Here is a 16,233-nt window from a genome sequence, read left to right as displayed (position 1 = left end):
GGAGCAGGTTGTGCACTAGAGCAGGTCGTGCACTAGAGCAGGTTGTGCACTAGAGCAGGTCGTGCACTAGAGCAGGTTGTGCACTAGAGCAGGTCGTGCACTAGAGCAGGTCGTTCACTAGAGCAGGTCGTGCACTAGAGCAGGTCGTGCACTAGAGCAGGTCGTGCACTAGAGCAGGTCGTTCACTGGAGCAGGTCGTTCACTAGAGCAGGTCGTGCACTAGAGCAGGTCGTGCACTAGAGCAGGTCGTTCACTGGAGCAGGTTGTGCACTAGAGCAGGTCGTGCACTAGAGCAGGTTGTGCACTAGAGCAGGTCGTGCACTAGAGCAGGTCGTTCACTAGAGCAGGTCGTGCACTAGAGCAGGTCGTGCACTAGAGCAGGTCGTGCACTAGAGCAGGTCGTGCACTAGAGCAGGTCGTGCACTAGAGCAGGTCGTGCACTAGAGCAGGTCGTGCACTAGAGCAGGTCGTGCACTAGAGCAGGTCGTTCACTAGAGCAGGTCGTGCACTAGAGCAGGTCGTGCACTAGAGCAGGTTGTGCACTAGAGCAGGTTGTGCACTAGAGCAGGTCGTTCACTAGAGCAGGTCGTGCACTAAAGCAGGTCGTGCACTAGAGCAGGTTGTGCACTAGAGCAGGTCGTGCACTAGAGCAGGTCGTGCACTAGAGCAGGTCGTTCACTAGAGCAGGTAATCTGTCCACAACATTTGTAACTCTCTCATCAGTGTTGCTTACCGACGTTCTTCCTTTACATTCTCATTACTTACATATTTCCTCTCAATAATATCTGCCCATATAATGGTTGTGTCGTAACTACCTCCTCAACATTATCTACAAGATCATGTCTCTCTCTCCACTAATTCTCCTCCATTGTATTTCAGTAACTCCAGTAACCCTCTCCAGCAGTGTTCCTCCCCCACCCTCCCTCATAACCTCCCGACAACAGCTCCGGCGCCACCACTAACTCCCTCACCTTCCTCCAACAGTGTGGGAGGTCTGCAGTCTGGCCAAGAGTTTGCCTTGGTGGTTCAAGTGTCCAATGAGGAAGGGGTCAGCCCGCCTGTTGTACTCAGTGCCTTCACTCTTAAAGACAATGCCCAGACTGTTATAGGTAAGTCAACCCTCCTGTTGTACTCAGTGCCTTCACTCTTAAAGACAATGCCCAGACTGTTATAGGTAAGTCAATCCTCCTGTTGTACTCAGTGCCTTCATTCTTAAAGACAATGCCCAGACTGTTATAGGTAAGTCAACCCTCCTGTTGTACTCAGTGCCTTCACTCTTAAAGACAATGCCCAGACTGTTATAGGTAAGTCAACCCTCCTGTTGTACTCAGTGCCTTCACTCTTAAAGACAATGCCCAGACTGTTATAGGTAAGTCAACCCTCCTGTTGTACTCAGTGCCTTCACTCTTAAAGACAATGCCCAGACTGTTATAGGTAAGTCAATCCTCCTGTTGTACTCAGTGCCTTCACTCTTAAAGACAATGCCCAGACTGTTATAGGTAAGTCAATCCTCCTGTTGTACTCAGTGCCTTCACTCTTAAAGACAATGCTCAGACTGTTATAGGTAAGTCAACCCTCCTGTTGTACTCAGTGCCTTCACTCTTAAAGACAATGCCCAGACTGTTATAGTTGAGTCAGCCATGGTATTGGCTATTATGTTGAAAAGTTATGTATGCAAGTATCTTCATTTTGTCTTGTACACATTTAAGTACAAGTTGTTCATGTTTGGAGGGGCAGCAGGGAGGGGAAGTGAAGGGAAATGTAAGGGACGAGTGTCCTCTGAAGGTCACAGATAATTGGAATAAATAATGTTTCTGGTTCAGTCCTGGTCTTAACAATATTACATATAATAAGATTTGAGCACGTACACACACACACACACACACACACACACACACACACACACACACACACACACACACACACACACACACACACACACACACACACACACACACACACACAAACACACACACACACAGTTGACAACTCTAGATGCAACTAAAGCAGTTGGACCAGACAAAGTATCACCGTGGATACTAAAAGAAGCAGCACAGGCCCTCAGCGTGCCTCTGGCAATGATCTTTAATGAGGCACTTATGTCAGGAGAATTGCCCAGTTCCTGGAAGAAGGCAAATGTCGTGCCGATCTTCAAGAAAGGAGATAGGGAGGACGCACTTAACTACAGACCTGTATCACTGACAAGCATCCCCTGTAAAATACTGGAAAGAATAATTAGGCTACGACTGGTTGCACACCTGGAGAACATTAGGTTTGTGAACAAACATCAACATGGGTTCTGGACAGGGAAATCGTGCCAAACAAACCTTCTGGAATTCTATGATAAAATAACGAGGATAAGACAGGACAGAGATGGTTGGGCAGACTGCATATTTCTGGACTGCCAAAAAGCCTTTGATACAGTACCGCACATGAGACTGCTGTTCAAGCTCGAGAGGCAGGCGGGGGTGGGGGGAAAGGTCCTATAAGGAACTACCTAACAGGAAGGAGCCAAAGAGTTACGGTATAGGAACGTATAAGATACTCAGAGGAATTGACAGAGTGGACATAGACGAAATGTTCACACGGAATAGTAACAGAACGAGAGGACATGGATGGAAGCTTGAAACTCAGATGAGTCACAGAGATGTTAGGAAGTTTTCTTTTAGCGTGAGAGTAGTGGGGAAATGGAATGCACTTCAGGAACAGGTTGTGGAAGCAAATACTATTCATAATTTTAAAACCAGGTATGATAGGGAAATGGGACAGGAGTCATTGCTGTAAACAACCGATGCTCGAAAGGCGGGATCCAAGAGTCAATGCTCGATCCTGCAGACACAACTAGGTGAGTACAACTAGGTGAGTACACACACACACACACACACACACACACACACACACACACACACACACACACACACACACACACACACACACACACACACACACACACTGAGAGGTATGAGCTACGAGGAGAGACTACGGGAATTAAACCTCACTTCGCTGGAAGACAGAAGAGTTAGGGGGGGACATGATCACCACATTCAAGATTCTGAAGGGAATTGATAGGGTAGATAAAGACAGTCTATTTAACACAAGGGGAACACGTACAAGGGGACACAGGTGGAAACTGAGTGCCCAAATGAGCCACAGAGATATTAGAAAGAACTTTTTTAGTGTCAGAGTGGTGGACAAATGGAATGCATTAGGAAAAGATGTGCTGGAGGCTGACTCCATACACAGTTTCAAGTGTAGATATGATAGAGCCCGATAGGCTCAGGAATCTGTACACCTGTTGATTGACGGTTGAGAGGCGGGACCAAAGAGCCAGAGCTCAACCCCCGCAAACACAACTAGGTGAGTAACTAGGTGAGTACACACACACACACACACACACACACACACACACACACACACACACACACACACACACACACACACACACACACACACAGGGGCCTCGTAGCCTGGTGGATAGCGCGCAGGATTCGTAATTCTGTGGCGCGGGTTCGATTCCCGCACAGGCAGAAACAAATGGGCAAAGTTTCTTTCACCCTGAATGCCCCTGTTACCTAGCAGTAAATAGGTACCTGGGAGTTAGTCAGCTGTCACGGGCTGCTTCCTGGGGTGTGTGTGTGTGAGTGTGTGTGGTGTGGAAAAAAAAAAAAAAAAAAAAAGTAGTTAGTAAACAGTTGATTGACAGTTGAGAGGCGGGCCGAAAGAGCAAAGCTCAACCCCCGTAAAAACACAACTAGTAAACACACACACACACACACACACACACACACACACACACACACACACACACACACACACACACACACACACACACACACACATACACACACACACAACTTGTGTAAGGAATCTTTCAGAACCCTGTATACCACTTATGTAAGACCAATCCTGGAGTATGCAGCTCCAGCCTGGAGTCCATACCTAATTAAACACAAGGCAAAGTTAGAGAAGATTCAGCGGTATGCCACCAGGCTCGTCCCGGAACTGAGAGGATTGAGCTACGAGGAAAGGCTAAAGGAGCTGAACCTCACACCCCTGGAAAACAGAAGAGTAAGGGGAGACATGATAACCACCTACAAAATTCTCAGGGGAATTGACAGGGTGGACAAAGACAAACTCTTCAGCAAGGGTGGGACACGAACAAGGGGACACAGGTGGAACTTAGTACCCAGATGAGCCACAGAGACGTTAGAAAGAATTTTTTCAGTGTCAGAGTAGTTAATAAATGGAATGCACTAGGAAGTGATGTGGTGGAGGCTGACTCCATACACAGTTTCAAATGTAGATATGATAGAGCCCAGTAGGTTCAGGAATCTGTACACCAGTTGATTGACAGTTGAGAGGCGGGACCAAAGAGCCAAAGCTCAACCCCCGCAAGCACAATTAGGTGAGTAGAATTGGGTGAGTACACACACACACACACACACACATAACTTTGTCTTGTGTTTAACTAGGTATGGACTCCAGGCTGGAGCTGCATACTCCAGGATTGGTCTTGGACTCTCCAGGAGTCTTGGGTCAGCTTTGATCGTGAGCAGACGTGTAGGGTCAGCGGTCCGCGTTAACCAGGGAACAATAGGGTTCAAGGGAGCGGGTGTACTGTGCAGTGAGAATCGGGACAGTGTAAATCGAACAGTGGCATTGTTATGCAACACATTGATCACATCTCGTGGTGAATTATCTTAGTGAATTTAGAGAAGATAGCTAGTGAAGATCGACTTCTTGAGGAAGCATCAGTCACATCAGCCGAGACCCACGTGGAGACCTGAAGACCTCACAGGATTACCGACGACACGCCGTGTATTCACCTAGAGTGCTTGTGGGGGGCTGGCTGGTAAGTGTCTCTCATAAGTCTCCAACAGTGTACAAGGTTTATATAATATCATATCATAGACACTATTGCATTCCATTCAATACTACAATCGTAATAATACAATCGTGGTAGACAGGTAACAGGGACAGCAACTGTGAGCTCACTGGGAAACCAGATAAGCCGCAAATCCTCCCCCACCCGCCGTAATCTGAAGACTACACCTCACCCATCTCTTAACCCCCCATCTCACTCTCCCAACACACTCCCCCCCCCCCCACCACCACCACTCCCACTCTCCGAAAACACCATCCCCCCCACCACACCCACTCACACTAGGACTATTCTTGCTCTCTCTCTCTCTTGACAAGGGCAAAATGGCAGGTGGACGCAACAGGGACACAGGGAACAGCCAAATTGATCAAACGAGGGACATGTTAACCCAAGTTCTGGAGGAATTCAGGAACGAGATGCAGGAAATGAGGATTACAATTAACAACCTGCAAAGTGAGCTGACATCAGCAAGGGAAGTTATCAAACCCCTCACAGAAAAAAATAAAGAGACCGAGCATCAGATTATCATCCAAAGGGAGGGTGGGAATATTACATTAGAAGGAAATGCCTCTGTACCTGAAACATTTGCAGACATACTGAAAAAGAGCTCAGAAGCAATGGACACAGTGAGGGAGGTAGCGATGCAAGCAGCCACCTCACAGGAAGCAGCAAGGTGCACCACTCAGCTGCTGGAGAGAAAAAGATCAGTGGTAGTTGTAGGCATCAAAGAACAGGAAGGATCCAACAGGCAAGAATGGAATAGCAAGGATAGAGAGGCAGTACAGGTGCTATTGAAGGGGTTACAGATGGAAGGGGCTGAACGAAACATTGAGAAGGTTTTCAGGTTGGGCTGGTACAACAAGGACAGAAACCGACTTGTAAAGGTGGTGTTTACAAACGAAACCACGAAGGAGGATATTCTCGAAAGAAAGAGTCGACTGCAGCATGTGGAGGGATACAAGAAAGTATTCCTGCAGAGGGACAGGACGAAGGAGGAGAGAGCCAGGGCAGCAGAGGCAAGGAGGAAGCGCAGGGAGGAAGAAGCAAACCAGGAAATCACAACCCCCAACACAACAGTCCTAGAGACAACAGGCGAACCCAAAACCAGCATCCCAGCAACACCAGAGGGGAGGGCAGGGGAGGGCAACCCCACCACCCCCCCTCTGCATAGAAACCCTCCCTTCCCCTCACCCTACCTGCCCCCACCCAACCCTCCCTCCCCCCCCATCCCATTCTTACCCTGTCATCCCTTCCCCATTTCCATCATGTCCCCCTTCCCACCTTTCCCCCCTCCCTCTTCATCCCATACCCTCCCTATCCCTCCTCCCCCCTCACCCCGTATCCTCCATGTCCCCCCTATCTCTTTAACCCACACCCTACCTGTCCCCCCTTCCATGAAACCCCTACCCCTCACCCCAAACTCTCCTGAAACCCTGCAAACCACCTCACAGATCATCTCACCCACTGAAAAGCTTACCACACCAGCAGAATGCTCGCCAAGAAAGGGACAAGAAAATGAACTGAAGAAAGTGAGCTTCAAGGCAATGTACACTAACATAGATGGAATTACAAATAAAACAAGTGAACTCAGAGAATGGGCACTAGAAGAAAACCCAGACATAATAGCACTCACAGAAACAAAGCTAACAAACACCATACAAAACGCAGTGTTTCCACAGGGCTACTATGTAGTGAGCAAAGAGAGAGAAGGGAGAGGAGGAGGTGGTGTAGCTTTGCTATTAAGAGAAGGTTGGAGTTTCGAAGAGATGGTAATTCAGAACTGTGAAGGTTTCAGTGACTACATATCAGGCACCATAGCAACTGGAGGACAGAAAATTATAGTAGTAGTCATATATAACCCCCACCGAATGTGAGAAGACCCAGACAGGAATATGATAGAAACAACTTGGCCACCATCAATATAATAGAGAGAGCAGCTTCTGTGGCTAGCAGGAACGGATCCAGGCTACTAATCATAGGAGACTTCAACCATGGAAAGATAGATTGGGGAACAGAGACCCACATGGAGGCCCAGACACATGGAGAGCTAAGCTGCTGGATGTGGCAACAAGAAACTTTCTAAGTCAACACGTCAAGGGACCGACAAGAACGAGAGGAGGGGATGAACCAGCCTTGCTTGATCTGATATTTACCCTTAATGAGTCGGATATAAGGGAAGTTAAGTTGGAAGCCCCCTTGGGAATGAGTGATCATAGTGTATTGAGCTTTGAGTACCTGGTTGAGCTGGGAATTATCACCCCCAAAAAAGAACTGGGAAACAAAGGGCTAGCGTACCGAAAGGGAAACTATGTGGAGATGAATAAATTCCTATGGGATATACATTGGGACACAGAACTCGGAACCAAGTCCGTACAAGACATGATGGACTATGTCACCCAAAAATGTCAGGAGGCTGTAAGCAGGTTTGTCCCAGCCCAACAGGAAAAAAACAGAGAAGCAAAGGAAGAATCCGTGATTTAATAGGGAATGTATGAAGGCAAAGGAGCTGAACAAAAGGGCATGGAGGAACTTCCGTAATAACAGAACACCAGAAAGTAGAGAGAGATACCAGAGAACCAGGAACGAGTATGTTAGTGTGAGAAGAGTAGCTGAGAAAAGGTATCAAAATGATATAGCTAATAAAGCCAAGACCGAACCCAAGCTACTACACAGTCACATCAGGAGGAAGACAACAGTGAAGGAAGAGGTGATGAAACTTAGGGTGGGCGAGGACAGGTACACAGAGAATGACAAAGAGGTGTGTGAAGAACTGAACAAAAGGTTCCAGGAGGTCATTACAATAGAACAGGGAGAAGTCACGGCGCTAGGAGAGGTGGCAGCAAACCAGGTGACCTTGGAAAGGTTCGAAATTACAAGAGATGAGGTCAAGAAGCACCTATTGGAGCTGGATGTGAGAAAAGCTGTTGGGCCAGATGGAATCTCACCATGGGTATTGAAAGAGTGTGCAGGAGCACTTTGCTTGCCACTCTCCACAGTGTATAGTAAGTCACTGGAAACGGGAGACCTACCAGAAGTATGGAAGACTGCTAATGTCGTACCAATATTTAAAAAGGGTGACAGACAAGAGGCACTGAACTACAGGCCAGTGTCCTTAACTTGTATACCATGCAAGGTGATGGAGAAGATTGTGAGAAAAAACCTAGTAACACATCTGGAGAGAAGAGACTTCGTGACAACCCATCAACATGGGTTCAAGGAGGGTAAATCTTGCCTTACGGGCTTGATAGAATTCTATGATCAGGTGACAACGATTAAGCAAGAAAGAGAAGGATGGGCGGACTGCATTTTTTTGGACTGTCGGAAAGCCTTTGACACAGTACCCCATAAAAGGTTGATGCATAAGCTGGAGTAGGCACGAGTAACTGGTAGGGCGCTCCAGTGGATAAGGGAGTACCTAAGCAATAGGAAGCAGAGAGTTATAGTGAGGGTGAGACCTCAGAATGGCGTGAAGTCACCAGTGGAGTCCCACAGGGCTCTGTACTTGGACCTATCATGTTTCTGATATACGTAAATGATCTCCCAGAGGGTATAGACTCATTCCTCTCAATGTTTGCTGACGACGCCAAAATTATGAGAAGGATTAAGACAGAGGAGGACCGCTTGAGGCTTCAAGAAGACCTGAACAAGCTGCAAGAATGGTCGAACAAATGGATGTTAGAGTTTAACCCAAGCAAATGTAATGTAATGAAGATAGGGGTAGGAAGCAGGAGACCAGATACAAGGTACCACTTGGGAGATGAAATACTTCAAGAGTCAGAGAGAGAGAAAGACCTGGGGGTTGATATCACGCCAGACCTGTCCCCCGAAGCTCATATCAAGAGGATAACATCAGCAGGATATGCCAGGTTGGCTTTTATAGAACGGCCTTTAGAAATTTATGTAAGGAATCTTTCAGAACATTATATACCACATATGTCAGACCAATCCTGGAGTATGCGGCTCCAGCATGGAGTCCATATCTGGTTGATACCTGGTTGATGGGGTTCTGGGAGTTCTTCTACTCCCCAAGCCCGGCCCGAGGCCAGGCTCGACTTGTGAGAGTTTGGTCCACCAGGCTGTTGCTTGGAGCGGCCCGCAGGCCCACATACCCACCACAGCCCGGTTGGTCCGGCACTCCTTGGAGGAATAAATCTAGTTTCCTCTTGAAAATGTCCACGGTTGTTCCGGCAATATTTCTTATGCTTGCTGGGAGGACGTTGAACAACCGCGGACCTCTGATGTTTATACAGTGTTCTCTGATTGTGCCTATGGCACCTCTGCTCTTCATTGGTTCTATTCTACATTTTCTTCCATGTCGTTCACTCCAGTATGTTGTTATTTTACTGTGTAGATTTGGTACTTGGCCCTCCAGTATCTTCCAGGTGTATATTATTTGATATCTCTCTCGTCTTCTTTCTAGTGAGTACATTTGGAGGGCTTTGAGACGATCCCAATAATTTAGGTGCTTTATTGCGTCTATGCGTGCCGTATATGTTCTCTGTATTCCCTCTATTTCAGCAATCTCTCCTGCTTTGAAGGGGGAAGTGAGTACTGAGCAGTACTCAAGACGGGACAACACAAGTGCCTTGAAGAGTACAACCATTGTGATGGGATCCCTGGATTTGAAAGTTCTCGTAATCCATCCTATCATTTTTCTGGCTATCGCATCTAGTCAAGCATAAGACTAAATTGGAAAAGGTTCAAAGGTTTGCCACCAGACTAGTACCCGAGCTGAGAGGTATGAGCTACGAGGAGAGACTACGGGAATTGAACCTCACTTCGTTGGAATACAGAAGAGTTAGGGGGGACATGATCACCACATTCATGATTCTCAAGGGAATCGACAGGGTTGATAAAGACTGGCTATTTAACACAAGGGGCACACGACTCTGGGGGACACAGGTGGAAACTGAGTGCCCAAATGAGCCACAGAGATATTAGAAAGAACATTTTTAGTGTCAGAGTGGTTGACAAATGGAATGCATTAGGAAGTGATGTGGTGGAGGCTGACTCCTTACACAGTTTCAAGTGTAGATATGATAGAGCCCAATAGGCTCAGGAATCTGTACACCTGTTGATTGACGGTTGAGAGGAGGGACCAAAGAGCCAGAGCTCAACCCCCGCAAGCACAACTAGGTGAGTACACACACACACACACACACCAGGGGGCAGGTGGCTGAGTGGACAGCACGCTGGACGCGTGATCGATTCCGGGGTTCGATTCCCGGCGCTGGCGAGAAACAATGCACAGAGTTTCTTTCACCCTGATGCATCTATTACCTAGAAGTAAATGGGTACCTGGGAGTTAGTCAGCTGTCAGGGGCTGCTTCCTGTGTGTGTGTGGGGTGGGGGGGGGGAGGGAAATAGTAGTTAATAACAGTTCATTGTCAGTTGAGAGGTGGGCCGCAAGAGCTGAATTCAACCCCGGCAAGCTCAACTTGGTGAATACTAGGTGAATACAAACACACACACATGGATGGCGATATACTGAAGAAATTGTTCACGACTTTTGTTAGGCCAAAGCTAGAATATGTAGCGGTTGTGTGGTGCCCATATCTTTAGAAGCACATCAACAAACTGGAAAAGGTGCAAAGACATGCTACTAAGTGGCTCCCAGAACTGAAGGGCAAGAGCTACGAGGAGAGGTTAGAGGCATTAAATATGCCAAAACTAGAAAACTGAAGAAAAAGGGGTGATATAATCACTACATACAAAATAGTAACAGGAATTGATAAAATCGATAGGGAAGATTTCCTGAGACCTGTAACTTTAAGAACAAGAGGTCATAGATTTAAACTAGCTAAACACAGATGCCGAAGAAATATAAGAAAATTCACTTTCGCAAACAGAGTGGTAGACGGTTGGAACAAGTTAGGTTAGAAGGTGGTGGAGGCCAAGACCGTCAGTAGTTTCAAAGCGTTATATGACAAAGGGTGCTGGGAAGACGGGACACCACGAGCGTATCTCTCATCCTGTAACTACACTTAGGTAATTACACGCATACACACACACACACACACACACACACACACACACACACACACACACACACACACACACACACACACACACACCTCCTCAACATGATCACCACATTCAAGATTCTCAAGGAATCGACAGGGTTGATAAAGACAAGCTAAAGATAAAGCTATTTTACACAAGCTAAATAGATAAAGCTATTTAACACAAGCTAAATAGATAAAGCTATTTAACACAAGGGGCACACGCACTTGGGGACACAGGTGGAAACTGAGTGCCCAAATGAGCCACAGAAATATTAGAAAGAACTTTTTTAGTGTCAGAGTGGTTGACAAATGGAATGCATTAGGAAGTAATGTGGTGGAGACTGACTCAATACACAGTTTCAAGTGTAGATATGATTGAGCCCAGTAGGCTCAGGAATCTGTACACCTGTTGATTGACGGTTGAGAGGCGGGACCAAAGAGCCAGAGCTCAACCCCCGCAAGCACAACTAGGTGAGTACACACACACACACATGTCAGGTTGAGAAGAGAGGCAGAAGGGTAATACGAAAATGACACCGCCAGCAAGGCAAAGACTCAACCTAAATTGCTGCACAGCCACATCAGGAGAAAAACAGCAGTAAAAGAGCAGGTAATGAAATTAAGGATAGGGGCAGAAGGATTCACTACAAACGACAAGGAAATGTGCGAGGAACTGAATAAGAAACTCCAGGAGGTTTTCAATTTTCAATTGCAAGGAGAAGTTCGAGAGATAAGAGAGGGAGTAATTAACCATGATTCACTATAAGAGTTTGAGATTACCAGTATGGAAGTAAGGAAGCTTTTACTTGAGTTGGATGTAACAAAGGCCAAAGGCCCAGATGGAATCTTCCCTTGGTTACTAAGGAAGGAGGAGAAGCACTGTGCCTGCCACTCTCCATAGTGTAAAACGAATCACTGGCAACAGGGGAACTGCCAAGAACTTGGAAAGCGGCTAATGTAGTCCCGATATACAAGAAAGGGGATAGACAGAAGGCACTGAACTACAGGCCAGTATCCCTAACTTGCATACCAGGAGAGCTGAAGGAGAAGATTGTGCGAAGAAAGCAAGTGGAACATCTGGAGCGAAAGAACTTTGTAACATTATCAACATGGGTTAAGGGATGGCAAGTCCTGCCTCACAGAATTAATTGAATTCTACGACCAGGCAACAAACATCAAGCAAAAAAGAGAGGGGTGGGCAGACTGCATATTTTTGGATTGCCAGAAAGCCTTTGACACAGTACTATACAAGAGACTAGTGATAAAGCTGGAGATTCAGGCAGGAGTGAAAGGGAAGGTACTCCATTGGATAAGGGAGTACCTAAGCAACAGAAGACTGAGTCACTGAGAGGGACGAGGTCTCAGACTGGCGAGACGTCACCAGTGACGATCTCCCAGAGCGGTATAGAATCGTTCCTCTCACTGTTTGATAATGATGCAAAAATTATGAGGATTAAACAGAGGATGTTAGTAGGAGGCTACAAGATGACCTAGACAGATTGAATGAGTGGTCCAACAAATGGCTGCTAAAGTTCAACCCGAGTATATGCATAGTAATGAAACTAGACGGTGGAAACAGGAGGCCAGACACAGGATGCAGAATAGAAGATGAAGTACGTCATGAAACAGACAGAGAGAAAGATCTAGGAGTTGATATCACACCAAACTTGTCTCCTGAAGCTCACATAAAAAGAATTATATCTGCATCATACGAGAGGCTGGCTAACATCAGAACATCCTTCAGGAACCTGTGTAAGGAATCATTCAGAACCTTGTATACCACATATGTAAGACCAATCCTGGTGTATGCGGCCCCAGCATGGAGCCCGTACATAGTTAAGCAGAAGAGGAAGCTTGAAAAAGCTCAGAGGTATGCCACTAGGCTAGTCCCAGAACTAAGAGGAATGAGATACGAGGAAAGGCTTCGAGAAATTCATCTCACAACACTGGAAGACAGATATGTAAGGGAAGACATGATCACTACCTACAACATTCTCAGGGGAATTGACAGGGTAGATAAAGATAAACTGTTTAACATGGGTCGTACACAAACAAGGGGACACAGGTAGAAACTGGGTCCCCAAATGAGACACGGGACGTTAGAAAGAACTTTTTCAGTGTCAGAATAGTTTACAGGTGGAATGCATTAGGCAGTGATGTGGTGGAGGCTGACTCCATACACAGTTTCAAATGTAGATATGATAGAACCTGTACGTCAGTTGATTGACTGTTGAGAGGCGGGACCAAAGACCCAGGGCTCAATCCCTGCAAGCTCAAATAGGTGAGAACAAATAGGTGAGTAAACACACACACACACACACACACACACACACACACACACACACACACACACACACACACACACACACACACACACACACACACACAGAATACAGAATAGGAGATGAAGTACTTAATGAAACAGACAGAGAGAAAGATCTAGGAGTTGATATCACACCAAACCTGTCTCCTGAAGCCCACATAAAGAGAATAACGTCTGCGGCATATGCGAGGCTGGCTAACATCAGAACGGCGTTCAGGAACCTGTGTAAGGAATCATTCAGAATCTTGTACACCACATATGTAAGACCAATCCTGGAGTATGCGGCCCCAGCATGGAGCCCGTACCTTGTCAAGCACAAGACAAAGCTGGAAAAAGTCCAAAGGTATACTACTAGACTAGTCCCAGAACTAAGAGGCATGAGTTATGAGGAAAGGCTGCGGAAAATGCACCTTACGACACTGGAAGACAGAAGAGTAAGGGGGGCATGATCACAACCTACAAAATCCTCAGGGGAATCGACCGGGTAAACAAGGATGAACTATTCAACACTGGTGGGACGCGAACAAGAGGACACAGGTGGAAGCTGAGTACCCAAATGAGCCACAGAGACGTTAGAAAGAACTTTTTCAGTGTCAGAGTAGTTAGTAAATGGAATGCATTAGGAAGTGATGTGGTGGAGGCTGACTCCATACACAGTTTCAAATGTAGATATGATAGAGCCCAATAGGCTCAGGAATCTGTACACCAGTTGATTGACGGTTGAGAGGCGGGACCAAAGAGCCAGAGCTCAACCCCCGCAAGCACAATTAGGTGAGTACAATTAGGTGAGTACACACACACACACACACACACACACACACACACACACACACACACACACACACACACTCACACACACACACACACACACACACACACACACACACGCAACTGGAGGACAGAAAATTATAATAGTAGTCATATATAACCCCCCACCAAATGATAGAAGACCCAGACAGGAATATGATAGAAACAACTTGGCCACCATCAATATAATAGAGAGAGCAGCTTCTGTGGCTAGCAGGAACGGATCCAGACCTCTAATCATGGGAGACTTCAACCATGGGAAGACAGATTGGGGGAACAGAGACCCACATGGAGGCCCAGACACATGGAGAGCTAAGCTGCTGGATGTGGCAACAAGAAACTTTATAAATCAACACGTCAAGGGACCGACAAGAATGAGAGGAGGGGATGAACCAGCCTTACTTGATCTGATATTTACCCTAAATGAGTCGGATATAAGAGAAGTTAAGTTGGAAGCCCCCTTGGGAATGAGTGATCATAGTGTATTGAGCTTTGAGTACCTGTTTGAGCTGGGAATTATCACCCCCAAATAAGAACTGGGAACCAAAGGGCTGGCGTACCGAAAGGGAAACTATGAGGAAATGAATAAATTCCTATGGGATATACATTGGGACACAGAACTCGGAACCAAGTCCGTACAAGACATGATGGACTATGTCACCCAAAAATGTCAGGAGGCTGTAAGCAGGTTTGTCCCAGCCCAACAGGAAAAAAACAGAGAAGCAAAGGAAGAATCCGTGATTTAATAGGGAATTTATGAAGGCAAAGGAGCTGAACAAAAGGGCATGGAGGAACTTCCGTAATAACAGAACACCAGAAAGTAGAGAGAGATACCAGAGAACCAGGAACGAGTATGTTAGTGTGAGAAGAGTAGCTGAGAAAAGGTATCAAAATGATATAGCTAATAAAGCCAAGACCGAACCCAAGCTACTACACAGTCACATCAGGAGGAAGACAACAGTGAAGGAAGAGGTGATGAAACTTAGGGTGGGCGAGGACAGGTACACAGAGAATGACAAAGAGGTGTGTGAAGAACTGAACAAAAGGTTCCAGGAGGTCATTACAATAGAACAGGGAGAAGTCACGGCGCTAGGAGAGGTGGCAGCAAACCAGGTGACCTTGGAAAGGTTCGAAATTACAAGAGATGAGGTCAAGAAGCACCTATTGGAGCTGGATGTGAGAAAAGCTGTTGGGCCAGATGGAATCTCACCATGGGTATTGAAAGAGTGTGCAGGAGCACTTTGCTTGCCACTCTCCACAGTGTATAGTAAGTCACTGGAAACGGGAGACCTACCAGAAGTATGGAAGACTGCTAATGTCGTACCAATATTTAAAAAGGGTGACAGACAAGAGGCACTGAACTACAGGCCAGTGTCCTTAACTTGTATACCATGCAAGGTGATGGAGAAGATTGTGAGAAAAAACCTAGTAACACATCTGGAGAGAAGAGACTTCGTGACAACCCATCAACATGGGTTCAAGGAGGGTAAATCTTGCCTTACGGGCTTGATAGAATTCTATGATCAGGTGACAAAGATTAAGCAAGAAAGAGAAGGATGGGCGGACTGCATTTTTTTGGACTGTCGGAAAGCCTTTGACACAGTACCCCATAAAAGGTTGATGCATAAGCTGGAGTAGGCACGAGTAACTGGTAGGGCGCTCCAGTGGATAAGGGAGTACCTAAGCAATAGGAAGCAGAGAGTTATAGTGAGGGTGAGACCTCAGAATGGCGTGAAGTCACCAGTGGAGTCCCACAGGGCTCTGTACTTGGACCTATCATGTTTCTGATATACGTAAATGATCTCCCAGAGGGTATAGACTCATTCCTCTCAATGTTTGCTGACGACGCCAAAATTATGAGAAGGATTAAGACAGAGGAGGACCGCTTGAGGCTTCAAGAAGACCTGAACAAGCTGCAAGAATGGTCGAACAAATGGACGTTAGAGTTTAACCCAAGCAAATGTAATGTAATGAAGATAGGGGTAGGAAGCAGGAGACCAGATACAAGGTACCACTTGGGAGATGAAATACTTCAAGAGTCAGAGAGAGAGAAAGACCTGGGGGTTGATATCACGCCAGACCTGTCCCCCGAAGCTCATATCAAGAGGATAACATCAGCAAGATATGCCAGGTTGGCTTACATAGAACGGCCTTTAGAAATTTATGTAAGGAATCTTTCAGAACATTATATACCACATATGTCAGACCAATCCTGG

At 46.4% G+C, this 16,233-nt stretch overlaps 1 protein-coding gene across 1 annotated transcript in view; it reads left to right on the top strand.

The window, feature by feature from the left end:
• Positions 1-16,233, top strand: part of LOC123774836 (uncharacterized) — a 598,107-nt gene that overhangs the window by 410,141 nt on the left and 171,733 nt on the right. The window contains exon 6 of the mRNA XM_069316494.1: positions 985-1,109. Coding sequence (XP_069172595.1) covers positions 985-1,109 — 125 coding nt within the window. The remainder of the gene's footprint in view (positions 1-984; positions 1,110-16,233) is intronic.

The sequence above is a fragment of the Procambarus clarkii genome, chromosome 84 (genome assembly GCF_040958095.1).
Source record: "Procambarus clarkii isolate CNS0578487 chromosome 84, FALCON_Pclarkii_2.0, whole genome shotgun sequence".
In the NCBI taxonomy this organism is placed as follows: domain Eukaryota; kingdom Metazoa; phylum Arthropoda; class Malacostraca; order Decapoda; family Cambaridae; genus Procambarus; species Procambarus clarkii.
This window is presented reverse-complemented; position numbering and strand designations above follow the sequence as displayed.